Source organism: Amblyomma americanum, chromosome 6 (assembly GCF_052857255.1).
Source record: "Amblyomma americanum isolate KBUSLIRL-KWMA chromosome 6, ASM5285725v1, whole genome shotgun sequence".
NCBI classification, from domain to species: Eukaryota; Metazoa; Arthropoda; class Arachnida; order Ixodida; family Ixodidae; genus Amblyomma; species Amblyomma americanum.
This window is the reverse complement of record NC_135502.1, coordinates 41,076,026-41,093,554: the sequence shown is the minus strand read 5'-3', so window position 1 is coordinate 41,093,554 and position 17,529 is coordinate 41,076,026. Positions and strand designations below refer to the sequence as shown.

Here is a 17,529-nt window from a genome sequence, read left to right as displayed (position 1 = left end):
GTTCTGCCAGCCCTTCGTCACCGTGCCCACGAGTGAACAATGCCGACGACGGACTCTCGTGGCCCGGTGGTGCCCGACATCGGCGGAGAGGGCGAGCCCGCCGACAGGGTCCAGCAGCAGAGTGAGAGGAGGAACAGCAAGAAGTCCATCCTGCACAGCCGTTTCCACATCAAGCTCATCGCCACCTACCTGACGCCCATACTGCTGCTGCCACTCTTCGTCTTCCAGAACACACCGGTGAGAAGGGGCTCGACCGATTGCTCCACTGGAACTTCCACTCTTGAAGCAATCGCTGCCTGTATCATAACGAGATGTCGCCGAATTTGTTGCCACTAATGTTTGCTGCACTGCAGCCTAACGAGTGGTCGCTGCATACATACTATATACATACAGTAACCACTAGCCAGCGACATGCTTATAGTGGGCACACGATTAATGTTCAGATGAGAACAGCGACGATAAGAAATTCTTACTATGCCTTTGCTATTCGAGTTTCTTCTTGAAGATAATTAACTCAGTAAAAAAACCCGACATAGTCCCGAAATGTGACACAAGTTTTCCGTCATCCTCTTCTAACAACAAAAATTTCTGTTGTATCGTTCAATTGTCTATCGTCGCGACAGAGCTGTCTCTGTTGTGAGAACAAGCGACTGCTGATTACTACAGAAGGCTGTTGTTACGACAGACTTTTCTTTAGTCCCGACAAGAATTTATGTCGTTACGACAAAGTCAGGGCTCAAAATGATACAAGGATATCTGTTGTATCGGGTATCTTTCATCTTCAAGGTCCCTGTAAAGTTTATTTTTGTAGATTCTTAATTTTCGCTTGAATGATAACCAGCTTCTGACTTTGAGCATGTTCTAGCTCTGACCTTGGTGCACGTTCTTTGGTGCGCCAGAGAATAATGGGAAAGGGACAGCCAAACTCTCATCTCTGAACGTTGCAGCTAGCTTGGTGGACATATCACCTCATTCTCTTTTTGATCCACTGTTTGGCGAAGGGACCACCACTAACGCCGTACGAGGAAGCCAACCGAAGAACAGGTTGTGCGAGCAATGAATTTCCCCGCCTGTCGTCGCATACGAGCGTAGACACAGTATAGCATTGATCTTGGACATGTGCTCCCAGTAAGCTTTATTCCGACGCATGCATATAAGGTTAACACGATGCCAAAACACACTGGCCCGCCTTTTGCCAGTGTTCATTCCTTACTGACATGGATAAAATTTGGCAGAACAGTACTTCAGCGGGCATTCCGTTAGGCTGGCTCGGTAGTAGTGGCCTGTCTTTGGTGGTCCCGCATTCCTGTGATGGTGCGCCCTGTCCCGCTGCAGAAAACCCGGTGTGCGTACGTGATGGCGCTGGTGTTCATCAACTGGGTGACCCGGACGTTGCCGATGGGCGTCACGGCGCTGATGCCACTGCTGTACCTTCCTGCGATGCGCATCATTGGCTACGACCACGTGGTCGGCATGTACATGAATGTGAGTGTATACCGAGCGGCTACTGAGTGCGTGCGGCAAGCGGGCAGACTTTGCTAATGCGTGTATTGGTGACCTTTAGGGACCGTGGACCATCTGGACTTCCTAGTCGGCGAGCAGACGACTAGACAGAGGGCGACATACTTGTCCTGCACTTTTGCATGTACCAGTCTTGTGTTTGGCAGGGCTAGTTATATTGGTTCGGGTTGAGTCTCACTGACCGAAGAGAAGCGACTAGACAGCTCTCCTTGGCTGCTTACCGCGCCACATCTGGTCAAGTGCAGCTGCACATCTCCGGCACATAAGGCGAGCGGTGCTACAGTTCGCTGCGTTCAAGCGCTGATCGAGCACATTCATTCTGTTTTGACGCAGAGCGTCGGATGTCGGGATAACTACTCACGAGAAATTTGAATGCACCCGGATGCTGCAGCACAATGCCGCACGTCGAGTCTACCGTTCTTGGAATCGCTTCTGCCCTGATGTTTATTCCTAAAGGGGTTCACGTGCTACCGATAGCTGCTTACGTAATCTGGTTGGTCTCACATCTTGATTATCAGAAAACGCTCACGTTCAGTAACAACTGTTGTTCTGAGCTCCTTGTCCTTCTGTTTCGTAAAGCATAGGCGACTAGGCGTGGCAGCCGGGCAATGTGGGGCAGCCAAGAAGGAAGAAGCCAACGAGCGATACTAGGTTTATGCTAGGCAGTCAGGAACACTATGAGACCGGTATCGCAACCATCAACATGGAGCGCGAGCCGTGACGTCAGAAGCGCCGCCTGGGAAGAGCAGGTCCAGTGGAACTCTAATGATAATGCACTGCTCCGAAATGGACACTGTACTCGTAAACTTTTTTATTATTGGTAGAGCGTAAGGCGGGCTTACGTACTGGTCAAAATGGGGATTTCTTTTAAGAGCCATTAAAAATAGCATAGGCTGCAAGGCGAGTGTCTTTCACCATTCGCATAATTCTGTTGTCTCGTTTAGGACAGTGACAAAGAGCGCAACAAACGACGCAGCTTTTCTCCCCGTGTTAACCCCCCCGCCCCACCGTACTTACTTTCAGAACACGGTGCTGCTGACGCTGGGGGCAATCATAATGTCGATGGCGATCGAGACGACCAACCTGCACACGCGCATTGCGCTGTGGGTGCTGCAGCGCTTCGGCCATTCGCTGCGAAACATCATGGCCGGCTACGCGGCCGCCACCTTCCTCATCACGCTGCTGCTGAAGAACAGTGCCACGGTGGACATCATGGTGCCCGTGGTGGACGCCACGGTGCACGAGATACACTACATATACATGAAGGACATGTACGTGCTTCAGTTCGGCGCCGATGCCATCAGGAAGCCGTCCGTCTCGTGTGAGCGCCCTCTGGCCGAATAGCCATTGTGTTATACATGTTGGGAGCAGGGCACGTGGCACGAGCACGTAGCACGTGCTCATAGCAATAGAGCTCAGCACCACACACTGCACTGCCGTGATTGAAGGTACCTCGTATATGTACAATGAGGAACTCGCGCTGAAGTTTGTGCGGTGCCGATTGCAGCGCCATAACACACTGGCTAGCGAGAAGAGCAAGCAGTTTTGGGTAGTACTCTTAGTACTTTTCCGCGCCACCTTCAGGCGCTTATTGGCGTGAGCCTCCGCGCTCTGTCCAAGGCCCACGTGCCTTGCGTCAGCTATCTGGGCTACGCCGAGAGGGGCTAGGCAATGAATGCTGTCAGCCAAACGCGGGTATCTAATCGCGCAGAATGTGTTCTCTCATTTGCAGCGGCCCAAGCGGCTGACGAAAGCAGTTTTGAGTTACCGAACTGCAGTGCCAATTGCAGTGTCACCTTGGCAGCGCAGGTTCCCCATAGCAGGTTGTATGCTTGGTTGAAAATCTAGCACGCTTCATGTCACGTATTACACAATCTCGCGCTGAGGGCGAGCTTGAAAGCGGATATGATCTTGAATGCCAAAAAATTATTAACGTAGGTGGAAATGAAAAACCCTTTGTTGTTTTAATAGTCGCGAGATTTATCTTTTTCGGGATGAAGTGATTATTAATATGTACCTTTGAGCACGCAGTACGAAACTTAATTTTGCTTCCCTGGCTGCGCAGATATTGCCCAGGCTCTCAAATTGGACGACACGCAAATGCGACAAATAACGACGTGAGTAAGCGACCGTTGTTTCATATTTCATGTATTTTACAGTATTAGCTGTTATTAGGTTTTTGCCCAAGTTTTACGCCTTTGGCCTCGGCGTCCGCAAGCCCACCTCCGGGCATCCGCCGGTAAAAAGGCACTTCTCACTTAGAAGTTCAACACCTTCCTTCCAGCACCTCTTGCAAACGAGGTAGATGCTCTTAGCACTGGACCACACAGCAATTGCCTAATGATCAGCGCATCCACTATAATATCAAATTTGATGTCTCCATTTCTTTACGATCATAAGCCAGTTAATGCTCGGTCATTTGCGGGAGAAATTCGTAACCGTACAGTGATTTGCTCTTCTGTTTTTCCTATGCCGATATAGTAGAATGAGAGCTGAGAGAATAAAGTATTCTATCATTTTTTCGAAACTCAGGGCATTCTAGTCTATATTAGTGTGGTGAAGGGCTGGAATAAAGTAACGCTTGAGAACGCGAAAATTTCCTTCGTCCTTGTTACTTTAAATGCAAACTAACGTACATAATGATAACTTTTCGACGCCACATTCCTCGGGGGCCACTGTTAGAAAGGTGACAAGAATACTCACCACAGACCTGCGCACCAATGACGAGGCGCTAAACGTGGTATACGTTTTACAGCCTTTGGATTATGCTTGACATCATTCTAATTCGTAAAAAAAAATATTACAAAAACGTTTAAAAAAATGAATAGCATCAATTCGCAAAACAATCACCCATAGCATGCGGGACCAGATCGACAAAGATGCAGATCGCGCTTGAAAATGGCGAAAGAAAATTCTGTAATTTCAAAAGTCGTCTTGAAAAGCGACAAAAAATTCTGCTGTCAGTTGTAGAAGCGGCAATATTTTCTGTAGCTACGACAGGGGGGGGGGGGGGGGAGAATCCGACTGTGCGGCCTGCTCGTGGCCCCCCCTGCCACCGGATACGGGCCGGTGTAGTTTCGGCTACTAGGCTTTGTTCCGGTGCAACGCCAGCGGTGGGGATGGGCTTGCCGGGGCCCATCCTCTGGGGATGAAAAACCCCATGGGAGTGGCAGCGACTCCCAAGCGACTGAGTGGGCCAGTCGCGCACGTGAGGTCCGATGCCTGTGCGGAGGCAGGCCTGGTTTCACAATCAGGTTGGACTCACGGAATTTGGCTCGAAAAGCGCTCGAAAATCAAAAGGCCTCTGCACGCGGGGGCGTGCGTGGCTACCGGCTGGCGCGTCGGTTTCTGGTCACGGAGAGGCCAGGTCCGCGCGGGGGTTTTCAGCAGAAGGGCTCCTCCGGAGCGATGTCCTCGGGGAAGCCGCCAGGGATGGCTGATCGCGGGGCCGTGAGGCTAGAGCGCGGGACGCCGAGGTACGGGGGACCTTAGTACGACCGATACGAAAACCGTCGGAGTTGTGGAGTAGCGGTGGAGTAGGTCCGGGTTATCTCACCCTCGGCCAGGTTCTTGGCTTGTGGCCTGGTCAGCCCGGCCCTGAACACTCCCTCCTCAGTAGGTGTGGAGCAAGCTAGGGGAGGAAATAAGTGCAAGAAGCACAAGTGGTACCCCGGGAAGCTAATTTCATTGGCTGGATCCACCACACATACTTGCGGAGTCTGAAAAACCGCGAAAAGCACTTGACGGTTAGTAGCTGGGCAGCGTTTCGCAAGTCCGAACCGGACCCCTAAAGTCGTGGAGGAGCCCGAGGCAGCTGGCTGCCCCTGTTAGGATTTCCCGCTCCGAGTCGGAGCTGTTGCGTCGTTGGGTGGTCGGGCATCCCGTGAGTGGAGCCGCACCATTGGTCAACATCGACGCCCTCCCTGTCCTGGCCAGCAGGAGTCGAGCAATGATAAAATTAGGGTTAATGTCTCGCTGTCCCCAGTTCCCATCCCATTACCCACAACCCTTCCCTCATTCCCATTCCCACAACCTATGTCCCACCCCCTCCGCTACGTCCCAGGGGAGATCAGGGGAGTCTCCCCGGGCCCGCTCCCCCGGCTGTGGGTCGCTTAGTAGCGTCCCCCCCCCCGCCCCCCCCCCCACCATTTTTCTTATTTTCCCACCCACGGGTGGCAAAAGCACAACATTGCCTTCGGGCCTTTTCGTTTATATTACGATTGGGTTAAGCCTGTTATACTTAAGTGGCACAGGCAGGGGCCTATTGGTTTACATTCTTTTTTGGCTGCCCCGCCCTATTTTTGTAGCTACGACAGAGCCGCTTACGAATAGATACATTTAGCGCATTGCAGCATAAAATTCTGCAGTTTCGACAAGAACATGTCGTCGTGGCAGTTTTTATGCCCGGTACTGAAGGTACTTTCGTTGTTACGACGAAAGATTTCTGTCTCCTTGTTGATTTGGCGTGAAATTCATTTTGTGATTCGCGTATGCCTTATCAACCTCATTTTTCAAGGCGTGAAAGGCCACTCAAGAACCATTCTTGCATCTACAGGCGTCCTAGTGAGGATTTCGCGCCGAAGACAATGACGAGTTGTGTTTCTTATTGTCTAAAGAAAAAAAATGAGAATATACATCTTGACACCATCCATGCCGTTGTAAGACCTAGGCTTAGCCGCAGCTTCATTTAAGGTTTCTTTATTGCTTGCCAAAATCGAGGGGCAGGTCCTTTTCCTCAAGCAACGTGTAGACGTGTGAACGCGCTCTAAAGTTTGCGAAGAGCGGATATCAGGAACCATTAAAGCAGATGTATCATCCTGTGGATAGCTCACCATTGCAGTTGGCTCATTATTATAAGACATTGGCTCATAAGTCGCAAATACGACAGCGACTGCAGCGCCACCCTCCAAGCGTTTACTTAGTGGTTGTGCTACACACTGAGTGCTCTTTACACTTGGCTCGTCTTTTTATATTCCTTCTGCGTTCTCCTCCCAATTTCGCGCTGTATTTAGAACTTTTAGCTCTTTGCAGAACCGAAAGTTCCACTTTTGATACGATATGTTTGCCGCTGCGCCCGCAGGAAGTTCATCAAAATCCGCAAGGTGCTGCTGATCACGGTTGCCTACACGGCCAGCCTCGGCTCCGTGGGCGCGCTGAGCGGAACCATCACAAACTACGTCACCAAGATGATCCTGCTGACGTACGTGCATATACACTCGTGACATGTGCAGCAACTGTTCCTCTTAACGCTTATGAAGCTTTCCTCGGGACTTTGAAGGGAAGTTTAGAAAGCTTTCAGGCGTAATAGTTTGACGTGCTTCTACTTGCAGGCGATTTCCGAAGCTCGACGTGGTGACATTCCTATCCTGGAGCACGGCTTTCCTCCCGGTCGCCATGATCGAGGTCGTGTTTGCCTTCGTCGTGCTTTACTTCATGCACATGCGGCGGCTGTGAGTCCTTCCTTTCCTTATAAGCCTTATAGAAGTACACTATATATGAGGCTCACATGCCAGATCTTGGTGGCAGCACTGTGTCCGCGGATACAACGTCACGGCTTCACTTTTCCGCGGCACTACTTTCCGCGCAATGCAACGCTTTCCTGCGTAATAATAATCCGGATCCAAGCAGACATGGATGATAACAACTATCACCCCCCTTGTCTTTAAAATCGTACACTGCAGTATACGCCGTATGCAGTGTACAGTCGTGAGAAATATGAGAGGGAAAAAAGCGTCTGCGCAAAATTATGAATTTTATTGATATTTGTCTACTAAATTTGAGAATGATTTTTGGATATATGCGCCAAGAGAAAATTTACAGGACAAAAATAAAACTGTGCTTGTCACACGTAGTTGCGAAGTAATGAATAAGTGAATCCCCCCCCCCCCCCTCGAACTTCGTAACTTCGCATATTTCTCACGGCTGTACGTCATGGCCACGCATGGAGTACGCTGCATACATTTAGTCCAATGTATTTAGGAGAATCCCCCAAGGTGGAGTATACTGAAAATATGGAAGTAATTACTCGTTGGCGTCTGTTCGAAAACAGTCACAGGGCAACAAAAAGAAAGCTATGCAGCTTTCACAGAAACTTAGCAGCTGAGGAAAAAATTGCCCTGATCCGGGGATGGCGGCACTTGGGGGAATGCTAACGAGTAATTACTCCCTTACTCGATACGTTTCTGCATAAGTAGAAGGACAGGTTATTCATCTTATCGACGCGAGCTTGAATGAAATAAAAGACGACGGAAGATGCAGTACACGACGACGTAGTTGGAAGTCTCGACAGAATGAATTGGTTTCTGTGGGCAGTCGGCAGTAGTCACACCAATTTTTTAGCGGTAATTTTTAAGGCAATCAAATTATACATGAGAAACACCAGAAGCAGCTCGTCTGTCCGAAGTCGGCAGAGCGCCTGTTTTCTCCGGGCTTCGTCTTGCTTCTCGCGCTGGCATCGGATGCTGGCTTCTCCCGCGATGGTGACATTGCCACGTGCCAGTTCCTGGTTATATCTTATCCTCGTCGCTGAATGCTCTGATGTCCCGGTTCTGTCTCGGGCTACAGGAAACGTCATCCCGCGACAGTTATACAAAACACGTTCTCGTATGACATATTTGTTAACTGCGGCCGAAATGCTGAGCAAGGCTCTTTACGTTTGCCCCTCCCCATCCCCCCTCCCTTTTGTGTGTGTGTGTGTGTTTGTGGCCTGTTCTCGTTACGGCGAGATGGACTCGCCTTGAGAAGTAGCTGTCGCCACGGCTCGAAAGTTTCGCACTACTGAGGCACGTGCGAGACCGATCGCAGTTTTGATTTCACGCCTCGAGGACAACTTTTCAGATCGCTGTCCACACGTGTATCTTCGTTGTCGTAAGCGCTTCACGTGCCTTCAGTTTTATGTCACTGCCAGTTGTACAGAGAAATGAAAATATGTTTTGCGTCCACTGAACCTCACCATCATCAGCCTGACTACGCCCACTGCAGGGCGAGGGCCTCTCCCATGTCTCTCCAATTAACCCTGTCTTGTGCCAGCTGCGCCCACCCTATGCCTGCAAACTTCTTAATCTCATCCGCCCACCTAACCTTCTGCCGCCCCCTGCTACGCTGAACCTATTGATAGTTATTTACTATTTAGTCGGAGCATTGCCGCGGCCCCTGCTCCTGTTCTATTCAAATGTACGAAAGCATCGCATTGTCATCACAATAGGCTGACTGGTTGGCCGACTTGATTTAAACTTTTTCCTTGTAATAGGAAAAGTTAAAAACTGAGCGACTGTTGGAGGTAGTTTTATTTGAAGCTATAAATGTTTCGAAAATAAGTCCTTAAAGCCGGGTAATTTGAAACGTTTGCAATTAAAGCGAACGTTGAAGTTCTCTGAACTGCACGTTTTGAAGGTTTTTAAAGCAAATGAAGTTCGCGTCTCTCATTTTCTTCTCTGTTGCGCCGTCATTAACGAGGTTTATTGAATGGCCAGTCGATCAAATATACTTGAACTATGAAAATGGCGCAGAAGACGACGCCAGTGAAGAGACGTCAATATGATTGAAGATTGAGGTAGCGCGTCTTTTCTTTGGTTACATCTTTTATGGTTCCTTACCTCTGTCATCATGAAAGAAATAAGTATTTTGCAAAACTCTCCCAACCAGCGTGAATGTTGCACGCACGGATTTACTTAAGGAGCGGATTTTGTTGTGTTATTTCATATTTTACAGCTTTTTTTTCTTTACTCGCCAATCCTACGGAACAGTACAAGTGAAACTGAGAAAGTTTGTGATTATCAGCAATTGAAGTCAAAGTTATGCAGCGGCCACCACTGACAATGACAATAGTTTTATCCTAATCTGTGGGCCGCTTGTCTAACTTGAGGCCGTTCCTGAGTTCGAACGTTTGAATAAGAAAACCGGAGTTGGCGCCCGAGATAGGGCTACCTCTTAAGAGTTAGAGGTGCAGTGAAAATAAAGCAATGTAACGACTTTCCTCATTCTGTGGTACTAATTGCACGTTGAGACATTTTGTTTCTTTTTCTTTTTGCCACAAAAGCGAGACAAGCAGATAAGCTGCGTAGGCAGGAATTTTTCAGTCGCAACAATCGCAAGGGGGGGGGGGGGGGGCAGTAGCGCTTGCGGGTTTCGGCAGTGGTCGTAAGGAGGTACGGTTCTAGAAGGATATAGTATACGGTGAAGAGGCGCCGCCACATTGCAGAAGCGGATGTGCCTCGTTATGCGCACCAGAAGCAGGATGCTCCTTTCTTGCCTTGCGCGCCCAATGTATTAAAGGCAGCGGAGTTTTCATGCCCACTTATCATACAAAAAATAAATCTAAAGAAAAGGCAGAAAGGAGTAAAAGATTCGGAGAAAATTAGAATACACAGTAAAAACGCCTTTTTTTTTGGTGCGTCCATTAATTTGTGTTCGCGGTAATAGGGCTGTTTGGCGGTATTTGTTTGGTGAAAGTACAAGTGTAATAGGTATCGCGGCGGACAGCCGTTGGTGAGCGCGTGTAAGACGTGCTACTATAGTAGTGTTTTTTTTTCTATTTCGTTGCTCTCGTTTTCTTAGTTTATCTATATTTTTAGCTTACATTGTGTTTTTCATCTTTCCGAAATAGAACTTTAATCGCTGCACTTACATGTTCTACTATCTTTCCATCCTTCGCCGTGGCGCTGTTAGAAATGCCTCATTTTTTTATTGAATTGTTCGCCTCCTCTTTTACAGCATGTTACGCAAGAAAGCGATTGATATTTACTAATATACACGAAAAAGGTATTCGCCGGGCGAGATAACTCGACTTCAAAAGCCGTACTGTGTAGGAAATACTACTTTTTACTAAATAGTCTACCCGCCACGGAGGCTCAGAGGTTAGGGCTCTCGGCTACTGATCCGGAGTTCCCGGTTTCGAACCCGACCGCGGCGGCTGCGTTTTTATGGAGGCAAAACGTTAAGACGCCCGTGTGCTGTGGGATGTCAGTGCACGTTAAAGATCCCCAGGTGGTCAAGATTATTCCGGAGGCCTCCACTACGGCACCTCATTATTCCTTTCTTCTTTCAATCCCTCCTTTATTCCTTCCCTTACGGCGCGGTTCAGGTGTCCAACGATATATGAGACAGATACTGCGCCATTTCCTTTCCACAAAAACCAATTATTATTACTATACTAAACAGTCTGTATGGGATAAAGTGAGCCCCTGTGTACATTATCTTAGGGCCACTTGTAATCAGTCGCATTGCGATACTAAGATTAATGGCTCGGTACTTGGAAGTACAGAGATAAGTGCGACCATTTGTTTAATTTTCGCCATTTATAGCGTCAGAAAATTGCTGATAGCAGAGATAGCATTGAAGAGAGCCGGTGACATAAAGCCTGGACGACAAACAGTAAGAGTTTGTTGCCGAATTCCTTGAATTAATCGCCACGCCCATAATTTTGTAGCATGGTGTTATGCGTTAGGAGTCCCTCAGAGTGCAGCATGTAGACAACATTTCGTTGCCTTCTTCAAGCATTTGGAGAACTTTGCCATCTATAGTATTCAGAAACACCAACTCCATTGGATCGCGATGAGCTCCTCGCTTTATAATAAGCCACCAGACTTCGCAGCAAGGAAACGAAAAAGTCGGCTCGCAAAACGTGAACCACATCCACTTATAAATTTGTGCTTATTTCACAACAGGGCCATGGAAATCAACAGGGATACGGTCCACGATGCCTTCGCGATCAAGTACAAGAGCCTTGGCAACGTCACGTGAGTAGCCGACGTCTCTTCAAGCTACGCGAACTTGTAGTTCTGTCGAGCCATGATATAGCCATTTTACCTACGAAAATTTTAAGCACGGCTGTGAAAAAAGTTCAGAGGGCACTTAAGTCTGCTTACGTGCAGGAACGCGAAAGCATGGAGCTTTCTAGAACACGGATTTTTTTTTTCCGCGGCGCCTGTAGGCATTTCATTTTCCCAGTTTTTTTTTATTTTGTTATTTTTGTTTTTATTTTTTCACTTTACCCCTTTTATGTGTCTGCATCTTTAATTTTTTGTTTAGTTTTATCTTATATTAATTGTTAATCTTTTAGTATATTCTGAAAGTTTGCATTGTGTTTATTTTACTAATTACTAATTAAAGATTGATTAACTAATTACTAGTCGCCCATCACTTAGTAATTGCTAAGAGTACATGGATTATAATAATTTTATTGATGACGTCATAGTGTAACAGATTTCGCGGACGGGCGGACGGCAACGATAAGCCATTAAAGGCTTTCGATATTAATAAAAAAAAATTTGAAAGAAAGAGCCCCATCACCGTTGACATTACAAAGAGGTAGCACATTTCAAGAGCTCGACCTGCATAAATGCCCAGTGCTGTTCCGTGCCATAACCGGAAATTCTCTAAATTAGGACTCAAAATTCCCCATTTCAGACCTCCCCCCCCCCTTTTTTTTTTCTTGCTGCAGCTTAAAAATTTTACTCCGGCAATACAAAAACAAACAAGTGAGACAGTTTTGGTTCTTACAGTTCTATGAAACGACACAAAAATTCCTTTTTTCTCCAACCTATACTGCTCAAATGCCCAGAGAAAGGGAAAAATTTCCTTAATGAAGATCACTGCGCGTACGAAACATTGACATGCAGAAAACCAAAGCAGTGTTAAGCAGTTTCGCAAGGGATCAGCAGTTCACAATTAGTAGGGAGGTGCTGGAAGTGGTAAGGGAGTACGTTTACTTGGAGCAGGTAGTGACCGCTGATCCGGATCGTGAGTCGAAAATAACTGGAAGGATAAGAATGGGGTGGAGTGCATATGGCAGGTTCTCAGATCATGAATGACAGTTTACTAATATTCCTCAAGGGAAAACTATGCAACAGCTGCATCTTACCGGTACTCACCTACGGGGCAGAAACGTGGAGACTAACGCAAAGGGTTCAGCTGAAGTTAAGGACAACGCAGCGAGCTATGGAAAGAAAAATGATAGGTGTAACGTTAGCAGATCGGAATCGGGTGGAGTGGGTGAGAGAACAAATGCGGGTTAATGACATCCTAGGCGAAATCAAGGGGAAGAAATGGGCCTGGGCAGGGCATGTAACGCGAAGGCAAGAAAACCGCTGGTGCTTGAGGGTGTGGATTCCGAGGGAAGGCAAGCGTAGCAGGGGGCGGCAGAAGGTTAGGTGGGCGGATGTGATTAAGACGTTTGCGGGCATACGGTGGGCACAGCTGGCAAAGGACAGGGTTAATTGGAGAGACACGGGAGAGGCCTCTTCCCTGCAGAGGGCGTAGTCAGGCTGATGATGATGATTATTCGCTGCTCCAATTTTTCTAGTATTCGCATACCTCAATTTAAGTGACTTTGTTATTGTACTCAGAACAATAATTCAATGGAGTTGTGCTTAGTGTCCGTTGAATCTATGTCGCTTTTTCTTCGTCTCGATCGCCGTCGGCATCTCGCGATCTGTAGCTGCGTACAGCTACACCTCGACGGCATGCAGACTGCGCAGCTGTGCGACGGCCTAGAGCCGATAAAACAGCACCCCCCCCCCCCCCCCCCCCCGTCGCGACGAGCCGGTCCCACGTGACCTGGACTTTGAACGTACACAGTGAACTGTTGCGGCGCGGCCGATGCCTTCTGCGCTAACCGTTTCCCACGCGTTCGTCACGAGTTGCACGGCCTCGCCTCAGACGTCTCGCGTTACTGCGTGCGTGTGCATGCGCTTTCCTGTCGTTGGCTGCGAGTAACGCGCAAGATAAACACGAGGAGGAGATGCGGCCCAAAACTTGTTTCTCTGGCTGTTTATCGTAGGGGATAAGAATGCAGAACGCCACTCGACCTCAGCAGGCAGACAGTTCACCTCGTGCTAGTTCTCCGGTACCCTTCTGAGCACACCTACCTGAAAATATTTATGAGCAACTGCTGGGGGCAGGTTCCATGTGCAGAACCAGAGAGCGATCCAGTCCTTATGTACACAGTAAAGTGTTTTCGTTAAGTCAGTCTGTTGTACAGTCCGACGATGACGACGCTTTTGAGTGAGGCTGGAGGAGAGTAATGTTGGACGAGAGACAAGACGGCACGTGTGTGACCGGAGTGACGCCAGACAGTTGAGAATTGCGCGATTCTGGCGTTGCGCGAGAAGTGCATGATCGCGATACAGTCGGCGCGAGCATTGCTTCTCGTTCTCGTACAATGACGTTCGCGCCATCGCTGACAAACCCCATCGACCCCCTAGCGGTCGCCGCAAAGTGCGCAAGACTGCGGCTGACTTGTGCACTCGCACACCCTCTTTCTCTCTCTCTCCTTTATTGTCGGGACACGTGGTAAGTCACGTGATTGATTACGCAGTTGCGTGGTGGAAATACTTTTCTGCAACGACGCCACCGCCGCTGAACTTGCCGATAGCAGCTGAAGTTTTAAAAGTTCGAGACCCTTTGTTCTGTGCACCGAACATCAGGCTCATAGCGATAGCCGGAATGTCTTCCGTTCTCATCTATTATCGAGTACTCGTGTACTCCGGCCAAGAAGCGGCTGAAATATATCCGAGGAGAATAAACTCTTCTCACGGGGAAATTGTTGTTTTACCTGGATGTAGTATCGCATACGGCCATCGACGCAGAATACTTCTGGCTGCGCTGACGGCCTTTTACTACTTTCTGATTAAGTGTCACGCAAAGTGTGTGGCCTTCTTTGTTTTTACTTATGTTTTACGAGATATCTCTTACGAGGCATACGCCTCTACAGTTATAGGCAGCAGGCTCACCTACACGCCATACTTTATCCTATACTGAGGACCCTTTGCAGGTCCCATATTGGCTTTCTGGTAGCACTGCAATCAGGTTGTAGTGAAAATATCGATAATCTTACCGAAAACCGGACTCTTTGTGTGTGCAACGAGCCTGGAGCTGTGCAATAGTTAATGGAATATAACGAGGCAAGAAAAGGAGAAAACGCAGACAGGATGGCGTCTGTCCTGTCCATTGTGTGTTCTCGTCCTTTTTTTTTTTTTGCGGCTTTGTGTTCCATTAGCTACGTTTCTCCACCAACTAGCTCAAACCAAAGTATTAGTAGTGAAGGTATTAAAACGAGTAGCTGCGGCTGCTGAATGTGCATGTGTTCACATACCCGAATGCACGACTAAGTTTCTTAGTAAAACCCTTAGACTGACTTCGAGAAGTCAATCATATAGCGGCGTTTACACCAACGGGACGACGATGGGTTGAATCCGATTCTCGTTCTGAAGGTGGGCCTATCGGGAAACCGTAAGTGTTAGCGGGGTTGTACGTGACCGGAGTTTAAACGTTCTTGGTCGCCCGGCGTATGTTAACTCGCTCAAAACCGCTGAGTAAGTGCTTTAAGCTGGCCTTGAGCCAACTTGAGCGCCGACTCGACCCGCTGCTGTGACTTGTGGTTATGGCGCTGTGCTGGTCTGCCTTAGCTCACGTGTTTAATCCGATTGCAGTGCCGCCGCGTTTCGGCGGAGGAAAAGGGTAAAGCACCTGAGTATTGAGATTCCTGCGCGCACCGAAGATCCTCAACCTCTTAAACACTAACCACGTCTCTGCACTACCTCGCGTTGTGTATGTATTAAAGAAGTAACAGATTATGACTGGTTCGACATATTCACGTATACCAGGTGCGTGAGCTAAAAGTTAGCAAGCTTTGATAACACACGGAGTGTCTTATTCTGGTAAAATCAGCCGAGGGCTATTGCGAGTCGCGTGGCCTATTCTACAGTGTTTTTTAAACAATAGGCCAAAGTTAATTATCCAGAAAACACTAATTATCTAAATTTAGATATTGGATTCAGGAATAAAGTGTGAATTCAGAAGTTGTAGATTGGCTTGAAAAACAGCGAGCTGAAATAAATGCACGAAAGTGCCATTTACGCACCTTTCGTTACCGGCCTTCATAGACAGCTAACCCGTGTCAGCTGCTTGTCCGTATCACTCACCTAGTGCACACGCAAAGCCCCGTCGTGGACACCGGTCCAGAGAAAAGGGGATTTTGTTCTCTGAAAGGCGTCGCCGGTGAAGCAGCATTAATGTCACGTGGAAGCTTCTTAAAGCGGGAGCTTCACTACGCTAGGCAAAGTCGATTTCGCCGCGCTTTGCCGGTTGACCTTCAAGTGAGCCAGAGGTCAAGTGTGGCTATAGGCCTTAACATATATGGTCCACCATGGTGTCACACCACTTGACCTTTGACCTTTCGATTCGCCGGTAGAGAGTGGTACAAAGGCCGAAGCGTTCATTGGGTGACCAACCTCTCGCGATGAACAAGTAATTTAACTGCCACCTGCTATGGTGGGTGCGATGGCTATCCAGTGTGCGGAACGCATTCAACGTTACAGACGACAAGCCGCGTCTAGTTGCCCGATACACGACAGCTTTCGCTCTCTAACCAGGTTCAGCAGTAGTTAACCACAGCTAATTTTTTATTGTGCGTGTTGCCTTTTAAGGCTGGGAAAATAATATTCTACTTTACATGAACTGTGCCATGGTTCAAACATTTCATCAAACGTCCTCAAGACGATCTACAAGTTCTGAATTGACGCTTTATTCTTGAAGGTATTAATTAAAATATCAGAGAATTACTGTTCGCAAATAATTTAACTTCGGAGGACGAAAAAATACTGCAGGCTAGGCAACGCGACTCTGAACAGCGCTCAGTTGGTTTCACGGGGCTGGGACAATCTATTTTAAATGTTTGGTTACTTTAACTGGGACATCCTGTATATAAGCTCATAAGCATTTCTTCTTCTTTCCGTGTTATATTTCTAATATTTTTTTTTATATCAGCAAATGTGCTCTTTGTATTGTATGCCTGCAATATGTTGTTGCAAATATTATGTGTATATACAATTGTCAGTACTGAAAAATTATATATTTGTGTTGTATGCCAACTTCGGCCAATCCGTTGTCAAGATAATTTAATGTCAAGTAATCCCTTTTTGTACACGACGTTCAGTATGCGACGGGGTGCAGACCATTCTCAAGCCCATTTTGAGGCTTTTTTCTGGGCCCGCGCCCCAGTCATCTATACGAGATGTACGTGGTGTCGAATAAACTTGACTGACTGATTGATCGATCGATTGATTGATTGATTGATTGATTGATTGATTGATAGCCCAATGTAAAGCAAAGGTGCGTGCAATCTCTGATTAGTGACCTCTATGGTGCTCGTGATCCCGGAGTAAATGTTTCGCCTTTCAGGGTCGCAGAGAAAGTGGTCGTGGTTGTGCTGACAGTGGCGTTTGTTCTCTGGTCAACAAGGGAGCCCATCTTCTTCTCCGGATGGGCAACATGGCCGAACCTCAAGTAAGCAGCCGCTTTTCTTAATCTCTGATCGTTGCTTTGCAGGCACATATGGAGCTCTAACCTGCTGGTAGACTCCACTTGACCATATATGCATTGATATATTTGCGATGCCGTCCTTTTGATTCAAGAGTGCTCAGGGTAGGTGTGCAATGCATGCAAGGCGTGCTTAACGCGTAGACTTACAGGCGGACATTTTTTGGATGCCAGCGCAATGATGAAAGGTGCTGCGTAGAGAGAGGCTCGGTAACGTCTTAAATTATTAAAGGAGCTTTAAAGCACAGGGAAGGGCCTGTACGCGACCCATGTGTTCTGAGGCATATTTAAGACCCACCTTATGCAGCAACTTTTATACATTCTATTATGACCTCTTTTAGTTCAACAAGGACCGTGGTTTTTGTAGCGAATATACACAGCTTTGTAATTTTTTTATAACCGTACTTTTTATGATTTAATGAAATATTTAAAAATATGCGGTGGTGTAAATGTGTATCATTCTATTTCAGTAGCTTTGTATATCTTTGGGTAGATAAAGCTAAAAAAAACCTGCAATCAGTTTTTTTGTTATCCTTTCAATAATTGGTCTAACGTAAGGGAAACTAGCTTGCGATATTTAAGGTGAAAGATAAAACAAGTATCTCTTATCCAGCTTTTCTGGCAAACACAACATGCACTGAAACATCTCTTTAGTAGCCGCTAGGCAGTCAATACCGGCGTAAATTTTGC

The 17,529-nt window shown here is 47.5% G+C and overlaps 1 protein-coding gene across 1 annotated transcript in view; it reads left to right on the top strand.

Moving 5' to 3' along the window:
• Window positions 1-17,529, top strand: part of LOC144094669 (Na(+)/citrate cotransporter-like) — a 45,352-nt gene continuing 27,823 nt past the window's right edge. The window contains exons 1-8 of the mRNA XM_077628592.1: window positions 1-237; window positions 1,336-1,485; window positions 2,545-2,842; window positions 3,587-3,638; window positions 6,602-6,721; window positions 6,852-6,971; window positions 11,187-11,258; window positions 16,702-16,806. Coding sequence (XP_077484718.1) covers window positions 40-237; window positions 1,336-1,485; window positions 2,545-2,842; window positions 3,587-3,638; window positions 6,602-6,721; window positions 6,852-6,971; window positions 11,187-11,258; window positions 16,702-16,806 — 1,115 coding nt within the window. The 5' untranslated portion in view covers window positions 1-39. The remainder of the gene's footprint in view (window positions 238-1,335; window positions 1,486-2,544; window positions 2,843-3,586; window positions 3,639-6,601; window positions 6,722-6,851; window positions 6,972-11,186; window positions 11,259-16,701; window positions 16,807-17,529) is intronic.